Genomic DNA, 17,675 nt, shown 5'->3' with positions numbered 1-17,675 from the left:
AAGTGCGGTGGCTCACACCTATAATCCTAGTACTTTGGGAGACTGAGGCAGCTGGATCACGAGGTCAGGAGTTCAAGACCAGCCTGGCCAAGATGGTGAAACTTTGTCTCTACTGAAAATACAAAAGTTAGCCAGGTGTGGTGGCATGTGTCTGTAATCCCAGCTATTTGGGAGGCTGAGGCAGAGAATTGCTTAAACCCGGGGGGCTGAGGAGGTTGCAGTGTGCCAAGATCACGCCACTACACTCCAGCCTGGGTGACAGAGCGAGACTCCATCTCAAAAAAAATAAAAGTATATGGGGGCTGGTTGTGGTGGCTCACGCCTGTAATCCTAGCACTTTGGGAGGCTGAGGTAGGCAGATCACCTGAGGTCAGGGGTTAGGGACCAGCCTGGCCAACAACATGGTGTAACCCCGTCTCTACTAAAAATACAGAAATTAGCCAGGCATGGTGGTGCATGCTTGTAATCTCAACTACTTGGGAGTCTGAGGCAGGAAAATCACTTGAACCTGGGAGGTGGAGGTTGCAGTGAGCTGGGGGGGTCAATCATGCCTGTAATCCTAGCACTTTGGGAGGCAGAGTGGGAGGATTGCTTGAGGCCAGGAGTTTGAAACCAGCCTGAGCAACATAGCAAGACCCCCATCTCTATTTCTTATAAAATATTAAAAATATTTTAAAAATGTATATGAGGGATGCCACCTACCTGTATTCTCTGTCCCAGGCCTATAACGATGTAAAAGACAGGAAGGCTGTACTTCCAAGTTCTTCAGACCTGGCAGTTCTCACACAACCGGATTTCTGGTTTGTATTTTGTCAGGAATATAGGAACTCTAAGTCTGTGGGAGGAAAATCTATATGATTTCTCTCAAAAACAGGTTTTTTGTTTTGTTTTGTTTTTTCCTTAATAGAGTAGCAAAAGTGGACGGACTATGCCTAACATTCTTGATGACATAATTGCTTCAGTTGTTGAAAACAAAATTCCACCAAGTAAAACCTCCAAGATAAATGTAAAACCAGAGCTTAAAGAAGAGCCTGAAGAAAGCATAATATCTGCAGTGGATGAAAATAATAAATTATACAGTGATATACCACATTCTTGGATCTGTGAGAAGCATATTTTATGGCTTAAGGATTATAAGAATAGCAATAATTGGAAGCTTTTCAAAGAATGTTGGAAACAAGGACAGGTGTGTATTTTAGGCTGATTAAGAACACTCTTGGTAGAACCGAAGCTTATTAAATAGAATGGTTCCCTACTTAGGGATAGAAGTAGAGGGGGGAAATAGTACTTAACACATTTGGGGGACAATAAGATATGAAAGTACCGAAAAGATTGTCAAAATGCTTATTTCTCAATTCCTGTTTTTTGGCCAGATTTAATATGAGTTAACAGGGAAGCATTGATTATTTTATGTTAGTTTTTGATCTGTCAGAACAGACATGTAATAGCATCTTGAATTTACAAAATGCAGTTCCTTTCTCCTCTTTTTTAGATTGATATTTTAGTCCAGTTAGTAGATCCATGTCTACTATTAAAATGTTAATAATTAACAGCATTTTTCATGAACCTATGTAGATGTTCTTGTCTGTAATATTTATACATAGAACATTTACTTACAAATTACTTCATCGAATCTTGAATGACAAACTATATTGTTCTTTCTCCTCTAATATAAATGATTTTCTGTTGGACAAAAGTTTTGATAATGTTTGATATACATTTCAGATGGCAGTTTACTACATTAATGCAAAAATTATGAACAAATTAAGTATTTGTATGACAGTATTCTGTTAAATTTATTTCTTGTTTTCTGGAAAATGTTTACTTTGTTCATTCAACTGTTACTGAGCATCTAATAAGAGATCCAGTCTCTGTCATAGGCAGTAAGAATATAAAAATGAGTAAGCTATGTAAAAATGAGTAAGAACCATTTTAATGCAATGCTTCTTGATCTTTTTAGGTAACTAATCCCTTTCGAAATCTGATGAAAGCGAATCTTTCACCCCAAAAAAAGAAATGCACACTTGCGCGTTGCATATACAGAAGATTTAGCATGTCTTTTTTGCCTTGCTCTCCTTGAAACCCTGATGACATTACTGGGCTGAAATTTTATTTAATTTGTGTGGGCTTTTGAGGTAGAAAAGAGTCACACAAATAATTGTTTTCATAATTATGTTAAGTGTTTTAAGAACTTTGTTCAAGGTGCTATGAGAACCCAGAAAAGGAAATGTCAAAGCTAGGATACTAGTTCAAAAAGGTAGTCTAAATTGATTCCTTAGAGGTTAAGTGAAGTTTTTTGCTAGATGGACAAGAGGCTGGACATACACAAGAACAGGTGTTCAGGGAACTCTCTGAGTAGGTGTGATTATCTGCAACATAGATCATGGTTCATGGGGGAGAGTGGTGTAAGGAGATGGCTAGAGGAATGATGAAATGCCCTTATATATCATACTAAAGAGTTTTAACATTATACTGTAGGTGCTAGTTTTAATTGTGGAATCTGTATAATCAAATTGACATTTTATAGTAACTGACAGCAAGACAGATTAGAAGTTGAGTTAGAAGAGAATAATACCATTGGCAAGGAGTCTAATCAGAAAGCTTTACAGGCCTGGTGCTGTGGCTCATGCCTATAATCCCAACTTTTTGGGAGGCCAAGGCAGGAAGATTGATTGCTGCAGCCCAGGAGTTGGAGACCAGCCTGGGCAACATAGTGAGACCCATTTTCTACCGAAAAATTTTAATTAGCCAGACGTGGTGGTTAACACCTGTAGTCCCAGCTATTTTGGGAGGCTGAGGCAGTAAGATTGCTTTAGCCCAGTAAGTCCAGGCTGCGGTGAGCCACGATCGCGTGCACTGTACTCCAGCCTGGGCAACAAAGTGAAACCCTGTCTCCCAAAAAAATAAGATCATGATGATAGCCTAAGAATTCTGCTTTGAATTATTTTGATATACTAATTAGCTTAACCCTTATCTTGTTTTAAAAATTTACTTTCAGCAAGCTGCTGATTACCATAATAGCAGGAATATTATTGGATAGGTACTAGGCACTAGGAATTAATGCATGAATTGCCAGCAAGTTAACTACTACCTGGACCTCTTTTTATCTTTTTTTTTTTTGAGACGGAGTTCTCGCTCTGTCACCCAGGCTGGAGCGCAGTGGCGCGGTCTCTGCTCACTGCAAGCTCTGCCTCCCGGGTTCACGCCATTCTCCTGCCTCAGCCTCCCGAGTAGCTGGGACTACAGGCGCCCGCCACCTCGCCCGGCTAGTTTTTTTGTATTTTTAGTAGAGAGGGGGTTTCACTGTGTTAACCAGAATGGTCTCGATCTCCTGACCTCGCGATCTACCCACCTCAGCCTCCCAAAGTGCTGGGATTATAGGCGTGAGCCACCACGCCTGGCCGGACCTCTTTTTAAAGTTGTATATATTGTTGGCTCATTGAAAAGATGTTTAATGGAACATTCATCCATGTAATAAACCAGAATTTAGGATTTTTTTCTTTTTTAAGATGTCTTTTGTATCCTAAAAAAAAAAAAAAAAAAATCTAGCTAGAGATTATTCTGCTTTTGTGGTTCCTAAATTTTAATTATCTTAACTATCTTATTATTTAATTATCTTAATTAGTTTAAGAATACTAATAATCACTTAGATTTTTTTTTTTTTTTTTTTTTTTTTTTTTTTGAGACGGAGTCTTGCTCTGTCGCCCAGGCTGGAGTGCAGTGGCCGGATCTCAGCTCACTGCAAGCTCCGCCTCCTGGGTTCACGCCATTCTCCTGCCTCAGCCTCCCAAGTAGCTGGGACTACAGGCGCCCACCACCTCGCCCGGCTAATTTTTTGTATTTTTTAGTAGAGACAGGGTTTCACCATGTTAGCCAGCATGGTCTCAATCTCCTGACCTCGTGATCCGCCCATCTCGGCCTCCCAAAGTGCTGGGATTACAGGCTTGAGCTACCGCGCCCAGCCCACTTAGATTTTTTGTTTGTTTGTTTCTGGAGACAGGGTTTTACTGTGTCGCTTAGGCAGGACACAAACTCGGGCTCAAGCAATCCTCCCACCTCAGCCTTGGGAACTGGGACTACAAGAATGCATTGCCACACCCAGCCTAGTAAATATCATTTTTCAGAAACTTTTAAGTCATAGCTTACTGTGTTCTCTGTATTCCAGAATTCTGCTTCATTAGAATACAGGAATTTGTTTAAAACCTGAGAATAATATATCAGATGTTCTTAGATATGTTTTTATATATCATTTATTGTTGTTTTAGAAGCTGCAAATCTTCCATTACTGGTTTCTGCATTATTAGAAAGCTGTTAGGGAATTTGGGTGGAGAGGACATGTACCCCCCGCCACCAAGTGTAAGAAAGCTTTGAGGGGATTTGAATTTATATAATTTCAAAGGAGACACTCACTCTCAGAGAATCACTCATTAGGCTTGAAATTTAATAGTTTCAGTTACTGAACAGGCTGAGGTGGAAGGATTGCTTGAGCCCAAAGGGTTACAGTCAGGTGTGATGAGGCCGCTGCTCTCCAACCTGGATAGGAGAGCAAGACTCTGTCTCAAAAAAAAACAAAAACAAAAAACAAAGTCTGTGTATCTTTTAACTGTTATTTATTTATCTATTTATTTATAAGCCTGCAGTGGTTTCTGGTGTGCATAAGAAAATGAACATTAGCCTATGGAAGGCGGAATCAATTAGTCTTGATTTTGGAGACCACCAAGCTGATCTCCTGAACTGCAAAGATAGCATCATTTCAAATGCCAATGTTAAGGAATTCTGGGATGGTTTTGAAGAAGTTTCAAGTATGTTCGTTTATTTTACTATTTTCTCCATCATACTCCTTCAAAATGATAAATTCCAAATGTAACTTAACAGATTTTAAGTCTTTGAAACATCTGTTTTACGTTGTTGTCTAATAAAAAGAAACAAGTAATTGGAAACAAAATACTGGGTCCCAATCCCTGTCTCTACCACTAATTTCCTTTGACCTTAAAGATGCCGTTTATACTGTTTTACTTACGGAGAAATGTTTGACAGTTCCATAAGCTTGTGAAAATTGAATTATTTATGTAAAACTCTTTGAAAATTAAAAGTGTAAATGTAAGATTGTAATGTTACCAAGATTTTTAAAAACAATTTTTGAGATATTACAAGTGGGTAATTTAATGAATTCTGTTTATGTAAAAAAGGAATAAAGGTTTTAATACTACATAAGTACATAAGTCAATAAGCAAGCATTTATTAAGCATGTAATGTGCAACAATCAAATCATTCATTCATTTACATTTCTTTCTCTCCAAATGTTAATAAAGATAAAAAGGCAGAAATTACCCTTTTAGTAATTAACTGCATTCTTTATAGAACGGCAGAAAAACAAAAGTGGAGAAACAGTTGTTTTAAAATTGAAAGACTGGCCTTCAGGAGAAGACTTCAAGACTATGATGCCAGCAAGGTTTGAAACTTTTCATTTTGACTCGACTTTTTGAGATCAAGCTGAGACTATCCCCAGAGATAGAATAAGTAACTGTAAATGTGACCTGTAGACTTTTTCTTCCTCAATTAAAAATAAATAACTTGAGGCTGAGTGTCATATAGTGGCTCACACCTATAATCCTAGCTCTTTGGGAGGCCAAGGCGAGGGGATCGCTTGAGTCCAAGACTTGGAGACCAGTCTGGCCAATATGACAAAACCCCATCTCTACGAAAAAATACAAAAATTAGCCAAGCATGGTGGCAGGCATCTGTAGTCCCAGCTACTCGCGAGGCTTAAGTGAGAGGATCACTTGAGCCGCGGGGGTGGGGGCTGCAGTGAGCTGAGATCATGCCACTGAACTCCAGCCTGGGTGACAGAGTGAGACCCTGTCTGACTGATTGATTGCTTGATAGCAAAACTGAGTTGGTAGCCTTAGCATTTGATTGATTGATTGATTGATTGATAGCAAAACTGAGTTGGTAGCCTCAGCAGTGGGGAAGTCTTTATGTTAGGGCAGTGAAGGAAAGAATGTTCATGTTAAAGAGGCTGGGCGCAGTGGCTCACGCCTGTAATCCCAACATTTTGGGAGGCCAAGGCGGGCAACAAGAGTGAAACTCTGTCTCAAAAAAAAAAAAAACACAGCACCCTGTTTAGGACCTCCCTTCTATTACAGCTTTTAATGGTTAGAGAGGCAGAATTGCTATTTTAGTCAGTATCACTTGAGTCAAGGAAAATTGTTACTTGTCTTATGGAAAGGTAGTCTGGTGTTTTGAACAACTTGAAAATTATGTATGTGAAAAGACTTATCAATGCAGATCTTTATAAGAAGGCAATGTTGTTATTCTTCAGATACGAAGATCTTTTAAAAAGTCTGCCATTGCCGGAATATTGTAATCCAGAAGGAAAATTCAATTTGGCTTCTCATTTGCCAGGATTTTTTGTACGTCCTGATCTAGGACCCAGGTTGTGCAGTGCTTATGGTAGGTATATATTCACATTTCTCCTATGTAGGAATTATATTGGATTTTTAAAAATTTTTGTTCAGGCCAGGCACAGTGGCTCACGCCTGTAATCCCAGCACTTTGGGAGGCTAAGGCAGGTGAATCACGAGGTCGGGAGATCGAGACCATCCTGGTCAACATGGTGAAACTCTGTCTCTACTAAAAATACAAAAATTAACCAGGCATGGTGGCCTGTGCCTATGGTCCCAGCTACTCAGGAGGCTGAGGCAGGAGAATTGTTTGAACCTAGGAGGCATGAAGGTTCAAGTGAGCTGAGATTGCGCTACTGCACTCCGGCCTGGGCGACAGAGCAAGACTCCATCTCAAAAAAAAAAATTTCTGTTCAAGGATGGGCGTGGTGTCTCATGCCTGTAAATCCCAACACTTTGGGAGGTCAAGGTGGGTGGATCATGAGGTCAAGAGAATGAGACCACCCTGGCCAACATGGTGAAACCCCATCTCTACTAAAAATAGAAAAATTAGCTGGGTGTGGTGGTGTGCATCTGTAGTCCCAGCTACTCGGGAGGCTGAGGCAGGAGAATTGCTTGAACTTGGGAGGCGGAGGTTGCAGTGAGTCGAGATCGTGCCACTGCACTGCACTCCAGCCTGGCAATAGAGCGAGACTCCTTCTCAAAAAAAGATTTTCTGTTCGTACAAATTGTCTAATGATTTTTAGTTTTTACTAAATCTGTTCTTTTAATCCATCCTTTTTTCTATTAAGCAACATTTTAGGAATTAACAGCCAAAATATAGTTAAGTACCTGCTAATTGATTTTTTATTAATTTGATTTTTAACCATAGTACATTTTATTATAATAGAAATGTAATTATTGAAATAATAGGGTGTTTTATAGATTGTGGCTTTTGGAACAGGTTTTTGTAATAAGGAAACTAAAATTCAAATTATAGTTAAATTATGCAGATAGAGCTAATTTGGAGGGATATCTGATTATACTATTATATATATAAAGTATTTTGTCAAGTAAAATTTTGTTTTATACACAGGTGTAGTTGCTGCTAAAGATCATGATATAGGAACAACAAATCTCCATATTGAAGTTTCTGATGTTGTAAATATTCTAGTCTATGTTGGCATAGCAAAAGGAAATGGCATTCTCTCAAAAGCAGGTAACTTAAAGAATAAGTAGTCTTTGAAATAACAGTTGAATAATCACATTCTCTAGTATCGTCCAGAATATCAGCTTCTGAGTTAACAGTGAAGATTTCAAAAAGAATTGCAATGGATGTAGGGGCATTTTAGCCCTTACTACTTGAAGATTGAATAATTTTCCTATTTTTTTTTTAATCTAAGTGAAATTTTAATTTTAAAAGTGAATATTTTAACTTCTTTTCTATCATTAAGTATTGTGTTGATGAAAATACACTGTTAAGCTCACTTGTAAACATTTATTGAGGACGGGCGCAGTGTCTCATGCCTGTAATCCCAGTACTTTGGGAGGCCGAGGCGGGTGAATCACCAGAGGTCAGGAGTTCGAGACCAGCCTGACCAACATGCTGAAACCCCGTCTCTACTAAAAATACAAAATTAGCTGGGCATGGTGGTGCATGCCTGTAATCTCAGCTGCTCGGGATGCTGAGGCAGGAGAATCGCTTGAACCCAGGAGGCGGAGGTGGCTGTGAGCTGAGATCGTGCCATTGTACTCCAGCCTGGGCAACAAGAGCAAAACTCCATCTCCAAAAAAAAACAAAAAACAAACCAACAAGAAAACATTTATTGAAGCATAGAAACTAAGTCCTAGGGTTCTAAAGATGATTAAAATATGGTTTGTGGCTCATTCTTTTTCCCCTCCAGTAAAAAGAGGAAGAAGGGGGTCTTTTAATTGGAAGTAACCTCTTTCTATCCAGTACATAGGTTTTCATTTCTGTCCCCTGAATTTCTTTTTGAAATCATGCTCTGTCAGTTATTCCCTTCTTTATAAAGACATAGATACAATCTTAGGCCCTTAACATTTTCTTCTTCATTGGCTTTTTCTCTGTACAATAAAAGCAAAGTCTAATTATTTTTTCTTTCTCGAAAGAAAGCCTCCTTTAAACCTTTCCATCCTATTGCTTCTACCTCATAAGAAATATTTTACCATCTCTGTCACTTTCCTTTTACATTTCACTTCATTGCAGTCTTATCCCATACTGGTCTGAAATTACTATTGCTACTGCTGTCACTCACACATATTTGGATAATTCAGTGTATCTTTCTGGTTCATTTATTACTAACCCTTGTCTATAATAAATGGCACCGTTAATCACAACCTCTTTGAATATAGTCTTCTGCTTCTGTGATGCCACTTCTGATTCTGACACCTTATGGAGTTGGAGACTTCTTTGGGGTTTCAGATGTTCTCTACCTTTTCTACTTCACATGCACTTTCTGTGAAATTCTGTGGATGACATCCAGCTATGAAATAGATCATCAATTTTATATCTGGATCCCAGAATGGATCTATAGCTTAATGGCTAGGTGCTGGGGACATAGGATTCATTATAGTATTCACTCTACTTTTGTATACATTTGACAATTTTATAATACACAACCTAAAATACATCAAAACTGTAGAAACTCATTTTTACATTATGCTACTCAGCTTTTTAAGTGACACTATTGACTATAATAGGTTACCACTCCCATCCCCCAGAGATTTGAGAGTCAGTGGGTACACTTGAGTTATAGTCTGAGCACTGCCACAGAAATGTGACCTGTGGTTCAGATTATTTATCCTTTCTAATCCTGTGATGCCATGGAGTTATATCCTTTGTATCTCATTATAGTTTGTTCAGATCTTGCCCTGTAGCACTTAGAAATTACAATATAGAAGTTAACCTGCTTTCCTCCATTACTATTCATTCATGTCCTTAAAAGCTAGAACTTTTCTTCCTCATCTTGATTTATGCATATCCCCCAGTGTCTGTTTCTAGCATATTTCTTTTGAGAAAATTTCAGGAGAATGTCAACATTTTAAATAATCTTTGGCTCTCTTTCTTTATCTAAAAAGTTTTTGTCACTTTTTATAGGTGGTCACAAACAACGTTTTAGGGTTATAATAATGTTTCAAACACATTGAAAAATACTTAAAAAATCATGCTTTTTTCCTCCATCTGTCATGTGTCTCTTACCTCCATGTCTTCCTGGCAAACTCCTGTGTTCATTCTTTCAAATGTAACTCAGATTATCATTCACCCTAGAAGTCTTCATTAAAGAAAGTAAACTTACTCTACTCTAGCCAGTCGTTCTCTTTCTTATGATGCCGCCCCTGCCTCATGTACTTTTAATTTGCAGAGCAATAAAATTTAAAGGAAGAAAGTCAGAAAACCAATTCAAAGTTTCCAGCTTTTAATTTTGTTAAGAAAACAGATTTTAAAAACATCAACTGTCATTTTTTAAAGAGAACATTTTAAACTCTCTCTACAAGAAAAAATACACCAAGCGCAGTGGCTCATGCCTGTAATCCCAGCACTTTGGGAGGCCAAGGCGGGTGAATCACTTGAGGTCAGGAGTTTGAGACCAGCTAGCCAACATGGTGAAACCCAGTCTCTACTAAAAATACAAAAATTAGCTGGGCGTGGTGGTGTATGCCTGTAATCCTAGTTACTTGGGAGGCTGAGGCAGGAGAATTGCTTGAACCTGGGAGGTGAAAGTGGCAGTGAGCCAAGATCGTGCCATTCCACTCCAGCCTGGATGACACAGCAAAACTCCATCTCAAAAAAACAAAAAAGAGAAAGAAATCAGAGTAAAGGATGATTTTTTTATGATCAACTTTTTACATTGCCCTTAATTATTATTATTATTATTTTTTTAACACCACGACTGGGAAAAAACTTGGTCACAGATAACACTGGAGGACTTAACCTCTCTCTGTACCCTTTGTACTGATATGATTGCACTTACCACAATGTGATGTTTATTTGTCTAGATTTATTAGGACCCTCTTTAACTCCATGAGCTCTTGAATGGATCTTTCTTAATTGTAATCCCCAACTTCCTAGGACAGTGCCTGGCACATAGTAAACACTTACTAAATGTTTCAATTAAGAAGTGCTTGCAGCTGGCCAGGTGCAGTGGCTCACACCTGTAATCCCAGCACTTTGGGAGGCCGAGGTGGGTGGATCACCTGAGGTCAGGAGTTCGAGACCAGCCTGACCAACATATAGTGAAACCCCATCTGTAGTAAAAGAATACAAAAATTATCTGGGCATGGTGGAGCATTCCTGTAGTCCCAGCTACTTGGGAAGCTGAGGCAGGAGAATCGCTTGAAGCCAGGAGGCGGAGGTTGCAGTGAGCTGAGATCGTGCCACTGCGCCCCAGCACTCCAGCCTGGGCGACAGAGTGAGATTCTGTCTCAAAAAAAAAAAAAAAAAAAAAATGCTTGTAGCTAAGTTTGAATGTAAAAAAGACATTACTGTCACAAAAATTAGGAAACATCTGATGTATACTTTGTAGCAGGTAACAGCTTTCTTTAAAAAGTTTTATGCAAGTGATAATGTGGTTTTGACTGAGTTGTTTTGCTCAAGATAATGGCTTCTAGTTCCATCCATGTTGCTGCAAAAGACATGATTTTTCTTTTTCTTTTTTCTTTTTTAAAGACAGGGTCTCCTTGCTCTGTTGCCCAGGCTGGAGTACAGTGGCACAGTCTCAGCTCACTGCAGCTTCAACCTCCTGGACTCAAAAGATCCTCCCACCTCAGCCACCAGAGTAGCTGGGACTACAGGCAGGTGCCACCATGCCTGGCTAATTTTTTTATTTTTTTGTAAAGACGGGTTTTACTGTGTTGCTCAGGCTGGTCTCAGACTCCTGGACTCAAGTGATCCACTCACCTCGACCTCCCAAAATGCTGGAGTTACAAATGTGAGCCACCTACCCAGCAATGATTTCATTTTTATGGCTAAATAGTATACCACTGTGTATATACATCACATTTTCTTTCTTTCTTTCTTTCTTTTTTTTTTTTTTTTTGAGATGGAGTTTTGCTCTTATTGCCCAGGCTGGAGTGCAGTGGCATGATCTTGGCTCAGTGCAACCTCCACCTCCCGGGTTCAAGCGATTCTCCTTCCTCAGCCTCACGAGTAGCTGGGATTACAGGCATGCGCCACCACACCCAGCTAATTTTGTATTTTTAGTAGAGATGGGGTTTCTTCATGTTGGTCAGGCTTGTCTCGAACTCCTGACCTCAGGTGATCCACCTGCCTCAGCCTCCCAAAGTGCTGGGATTACAGGTGTGAGCTACCACGCCCGGCCACACATTTTCTTTATCCAGTCATCCGTGGATGGACACTTAGGTTGATTCCTTATCCTGATAGACATTGGAGACTCAGAGGAGGGTGGGTAAGAGGGGTGGGTGATGAGAAATTACTTAGTAGATACAATGTGCATTACTCAGGTGATGATAACTAAAAACCAAGACATCACCACTAGGCAATATATCCATGTAACAGAATTGCAGTTGTACCCCTTAAATTTATACAAAATTTTTAAAAAGAACATTTATTTAAATGTTCACTGTCATGAACTCAGTTTTTTAAAAAGGACCTTCCTGTGATCCTACACTTAGAGACAACCAGTTACTGTTTCTGTTTATATACTTCTGAAGTTTTTTCTGTACATACATATATGTGTAGGGATTTTAGTTTGTCAACATTTTAGAAGGATGGCTTGATTTTCCTCAAAACCACAACTTTATTCATGAAACATTTCCATTTGATTATAGATTAACCATTATCAAATATGAGAGCCCCTCAAAATTAATTGGAATACATTTTGCTCTGCCATTCATTAGTAATGGTAATGAGTAAAACCTTTCACCTCATGGAACCCTTTTACTCAGGTATAAAATAGAGGTTATCCCTTATTCTTAAGTAGGCATAGGGGCCAACTAATAAATAGTGACCATAAAAGACCTTTGTAAGTTAGGAAATGCTATGAGTACAAGTCATTGTTAGGACCTCCCCTTCGGACAGGGAAGGAAGGTGGTTAAATTTTACATAGTAGTTCTTAGGTTTTCTGTCTCCTGCTTTTTGGTTCACAGAAAACAAACTGGGAAAATCACTATTGCTTTGTACCCACTTATCTATTCTTGTAGTCCTAAAAGTTATGAACATATAACTGTGTTTGACTCCTTTTTAAGAGTACTGATCTGGCCAGGCACAGTGTCTCATGCCTGTAATCCTAGCGCTTTGGGAGGCCGAAGCGGGTGGGTTGCCTGAGCTCAGGAATTGAAGACCAGCTGGGCAACACGGGGAAACCCTGCCTCTACTAAAATACAAAACATTAGTCGGGTGTGACGGCGTGCACCTGTAGTCCCAGCTACGTGAGAGGCTGAGGCAGGAGAATTGCTTGAACCTAGGAAGCGGAAGCTGCAGTGAGCCAAGATCACTGCACTCCAGCCTGGGTGAACAAAAAGAAAAGTACTGATCCCAGTCAGGCACTCTGCTGCTCTGACAGATCAACTTGAGGAGACTTGGCTTTCTAGTAGTCTCTGCCAACAGTTTGAAAATATGTTCCTTTGTTTCAGGAATTCTCAAGAAATTTGAGGAGGAAGATTTGGATGACATTTTAAGGAAAAGATTGAAGGACTCAAGTGAAATACCTGGTGCTCTGTGGCATATTTATGCTGGGAAAGATGTTGACAAAATAAGGGAATTTCTTCAAAAGGTATAAGTTAGTTTGCAAATAATATCTCTTCCGCTCGAGCAAGGACTTATTCATTGTTAGCGTACCTTCACTTGGCATTCAGCAATATAAGATCATTACATAATTTTTACTTCAAAGTAGATGGGGTTTTTTGTTGAAAGTCAAAGCCCTCTTTCTCTTGTTCCTGTTTGAAAGCCTGTTTCATTTTGGGGGTTTTGAATGATTTGTTCCCAGTTGGTAGTGTTCCTCCATTCCCTGTTAATAAAAGACTAATCTGTTGATGAGCCAGATATTAGTTGGGTGGCGAAAAGTAGCTATCCGGAGTTGCAGGATGTAAAAACAAATATTTCATGGAAACATCTAAAGAAGGTAGGATCTTTATTTTCTTTGAATCTGATAGATATTTTTGGCTGCTGACCTAGGGAATGATTCTACTCTATCACATCTGATACTATGATACTTACTGAATAGATTCAAATTTTGAGTAATCATACTTTGCCTGTAGTTGTCATATACTCTGAAAGAAATGTATGTATCAACCTGAAGTAATAGGTTCAAACCCTTTGCTCAGGTACTTTTTAAACTTCGTAATTATGGAGATTTCCTTTAAGAAATCTTCAGTGCTGATACATCATCTTTCTGAAAGGATATAAGTTCTGTCTGTGATCAATGTGAAGTAAAAGAGTTATAGCCTTGTTTGTACCATCTTATCCCTGAATACCTACCTGTATTTTAATCTGAAGTATGATAATTTGTGTCTTCTAAAGCAGATTATTTAACGGATGAAAAAGTCCCTTGAAATTGATTTTTCAAGCACTAGAAGGTTAGCCATGTAAAGGTATTTATACTTACCTTAAAAAAGGATCAATAAATGTTTATGAAATCCATACATATGAATGGTTTGGCTTTTGGTAAAAAAAACAACTACCCTGTTCCTCATCTGTGTGCTATACTTTTGAAACAATTGTAAGGAAGGAAACCAGATAGATGGAAACTTCATAGTGGAAGGAGGCAGGAAGTAGTACTAACTATTAACAGCATTTCAGTGTTGCTGTATTGTTTTATATTCTTTGGCTTTCCAAATTATTGCAGAATGTTATTTTTTAACTGAAGAAGCTCATTCAGTTGTTCCATTGATTCTGAGAACCAAAGACTTGTTATTACAAATAAAATTGAAATTTAACTGAACAGGATTTACCATTTCCTTACTTAAATTGGGGTGTCTATTTTAATTCATATTTCAGATTTCAAAAGAACAAGGCCTTGAAGTTCTACCAGAACATGATCCAATACGTGATCAAAGTTGGTATGTGAATAAAAAGCTCCGTCAAAGGCTGCTTGAAGAGTATGGAGTCAGAACCTGTACTCTTATTCAGTTCCTTGGTGATGCTATTGTTTTGCCAGCAGGAGCACTTCATCAGGTATATACAAACTTATTTCTAGTATATCTTTTACTGACTGAAAGAACTAGTTTTGAAAAAAAAAATTGCTCTTAGTATAGATATAAATAGAAGACACAAATAAGAGAATTACCTGCACCAGTCTGCCTTTATTAAAATGACATCCCAGTACTTGCAGAAATCTGACATAATTACCTTAAGATTTTAAATTGTTTTAACATGAGCCAGATTTCTATTTGTATACTGTCTCTGATTTAATAGATTGAAATCTGATTTTTAAGCCCTCCTAGTGACATATATACCTCTGAATAGTGAGTCTTAAAAGCCTGGGGGGACACAGTATACAGACTTTTTTATCAGGCTTTAAGCGTACCTCCTGCCTCTCTTCAGCATGATAGCATAGCAGGGGCCTGTCTAAAGAAAGATGGTATGTAATTTATGTAACTTAATCCACAAAATACAAAAACTAAAATAAATACCTAATTTAAAATACCTAATTTTTCCAACACCAGGAAAAATGGCATAGAATAGATGGGGTGGTTATGGAGGATGGGATTAAAAGTACACAGTGGATTCCTATAGGTGGAATGGGGCTACTACCGCCCAGGTTAGCCCTTATATTAACAAGGTGTACCAGGGAAACCAGAAAAAACTCAAAAAACTGCTTTTCCTCAAGAGTTGGTTCTCTACCTTTTCCACTGCTAAGTAATTGAGATGTAGCTGATGTATATTAGTTTACCAAGGAAATTTTCTCACATTTTATATAAGTATAGTCATTGACTGTTTAGCATTTATGACACTATTCCATACAAATACTACTTAGCTTTTAGGATGTATCAGATTCAGGGTCAGATTTATCATTATTAGATCTCAAATGGTATTTATGATACAGTAGTAAAAAACAAATGTCATAATAAATGTACCTTTTTCTCTATGATAACTTCCTGGAAAAAAAATGTATTTACGTTAAGTGGTTATATTTTCCCATGGACTTATGATTATTTCGGAGATGTCGTATTATTTATGATTCATGTTTAACCTGTACACCCTATACACCATTTCTTTGACTGCTAGCCTCTTAGCAGAAAACAGCTAATCTGTATTCAAATGTAAATGCCCTCAAAAGAAGAGCCTATTTAAGAGACTAGTATTATAAATCTTTTGGTACATAGGAATAATCCTTTGATAATACGAAGTAGATCCCCTTGAAGATCTTTATTCACATATTCAGTTTATCCAATGTCAGTTTTTATAAAGTTAACCTAGGTAGTCATTTTTATAAATTGAGACATAATTTGCATATAGTAAAATTTACCTTATTTAATGTATAATTCTGTGAGTTTCAACAAATGCATAGTTAGGTAACAACATAATCAAAATATAGAACAATTCCATCACTCCGAAAAAATTCCCTCTTGCACTTTTTTTTTTTTTTTTTGAGACAGAGTCTTGTTCTTGTTGCTCAGGCTGGAGTGCAGTGGTGCGATCTTGGCTCACTGCAACTTCTGCTTTCCGGGTTCAAGCAATTCTCCTGCCTCAGCCTCCTGAGTAGCTGCGATTACAGGCATGCACCACCACGCCTGGCTAATTTTGTATTTTCAGTAGAGATGGGGTTTTTCCTTGTTGGTCAGGCTGGTCTCAAACTCCAGACCTCAGGTGATCTGCTTGCCTCAGCCTCCCAAAGTGCTGGGATTGCAGGCGTGAGCCACCATGCCCGGCCTCCTCTTGCACTTTTATAGTCAACCTCTTCCCACCCAAAGTTCCTGCAACTAACTTGCTTTTTTGTCCCTATAGTTCTTTTATGAGTATGCCATACATTTGGAATCACACAGTATGTACCCTTTAAGTCTGGCTTTTCTTAATGTATTTGAGATTCATCCCTATTGTTGTGTTTATCAGTTGATTCTTTTTTTATTGCTGGGTAGTTGTATGAATATTTTTTTCATTTTTTAAATCTGTACATTCACTGGCTGAAGTACATTTGGGTTGTTTCCACTTTGGGGCATTCATAAACATTCATATACATGGTTTTATGTGAACATAGATTTTTATTTCTATTAAGTAAATACTGAATGGTGGGATTGCCTGGTGATACTATAATGTATGATTAAATTTAAGAAACTGCCAGACTGTTCTCTAAATCGGTTGTTCCATTTTCATTTCCCAGTGCAGGGTTATGTGAGTTTCATTTCCTCTGCTTCCTCGCTAGTGCTTGTTACTGTCAGTTTTGTTTTTAGACCATTCTAATAAGTGTACAGTGGTGTCTCATGGTGGTTTTACTTTGCACTTTCTTAATGACTAAACATTGGGCATCTTTTTATATCTTGATTTGCCATCTGTATATCTACTTTGGTTAAATATGTACTCAAATATTTTGTCTATTTAGCTGCTTTTTTTCTGAGTTTTGAGTGTTTCTTGCCAATTTCTGATAAGTCTTTTATCTGATAATGTATTTTACAAATACATTTTCCTTTCCTGTAGCTTCTCTTTTCAAAGAGCATTTTTTTTCATTTTTCCATTTTTTTAAAGGATAGTATCTTGCTTTGTTGCCCAGATTAGAGTGCAGTGGCACAGTCATAGCTCACTGTAATCCCAAACTCCTGGGTTCAAGTGATGCCTCCACCACAGCCTCCTGAGTAGGTGGTACTGTAGATGTACACCACCATGCCCAGCTGATTTTTAAAATTTTTTACGGAGATGGGGTCTTGCTATGTTGCTCAGGCTGGTCTCGAACTCGTAGTCTCAGGCAATCCTCCTGCCTTGGCTTCCCAAAGTTTTGGGATTATAGGCATGAGCCAGCCCACCTGGCTGGTTTTTTCATTTTGATGAGGTCCAGTTGATCAATTTCTCTTTTATGGATGATATTTTCATAGTATCTACAAAATTGTTGCTTAGCCCAAGATCACTAAGATTTTCTCCTCATTTTCTTCTAGAACCATTATAGTTTGAGGTCTTACATTTGGGTATGAAATTTAGTTCATCTTTGTATGTAGTGTATAGTATGGATCGAGGTTCAATTTTTTGCATATGGGCATTTGGCTGTTACAGTACTATTTGTTGAAAATACTACTTTTTAATGTTTTTCTTTTGAAAATATAATACATAAATAGAAAAATTCAAAAGTATAAAACGTTCACAGTGAAAATTCAGTATCTCACATT

General features: G+C 38.2%; 1 protein-coding gene across 7 annotated transcripts in view; it reads left to right on the top strand.

The window, feature by feature from the left end:
* LOC105466156 (jumonji domain containing 1C) overlaps positions 1-17,675 on the top strand; it is a 310,861-nt gene that overhangs the window by 287,342 nt on the left and 5,844 nt on the right. For all 7 annotated transcript variants that reach the window (XM_071069618.1, XM_011715124.3, XM_024788032.2 and 4 more), the window contains 7 exons: positions 908-1,186; positions 4,634-4,802; positions 5,362-5,452; positions 6,323-6,453; positions 7,480-7,602; positions 12,996-13,135; positions 14,359-14,535. In XM_071069618.1, coding sequence (XP_070925719.1) covers positions 908-1,186; positions 4,634-4,802; positions 5,362-5,452; positions 6,323-6,453; positions 7,480-7,602; positions 12,996-13,135; positions 14,359-14,535 — 1,110 coding nt within the window. The remainder of the gene's footprint in view (positions 1-907; positions 1,187-4,633; positions 4,803-5,361; positions 5,453-6,322; positions 6,454-7,479; positions 7,603-12,995; positions 13,136-14,358; positions 14,536-17,675) is intronic.

Source organism: Macaca nemestrina, chromosome 9 (assembly GCF_043159975.1).
Source record: "Macaca nemestrina isolate mMacNem1 chromosome 9, mMacNem.hap1, whole genome shotgun sequence".
NCBI classification, from domain to species: domain Eukaryota; kingdom Metazoa; phylum Chordata; class Mammalia; order Primates; family Cercopithecidae; genus Macaca; species Macaca nemestrina.
Note: the sequence above shows the minus strand (reverse complement) of the source record. Positions and strands in the feature narration are given on the sequence as shown.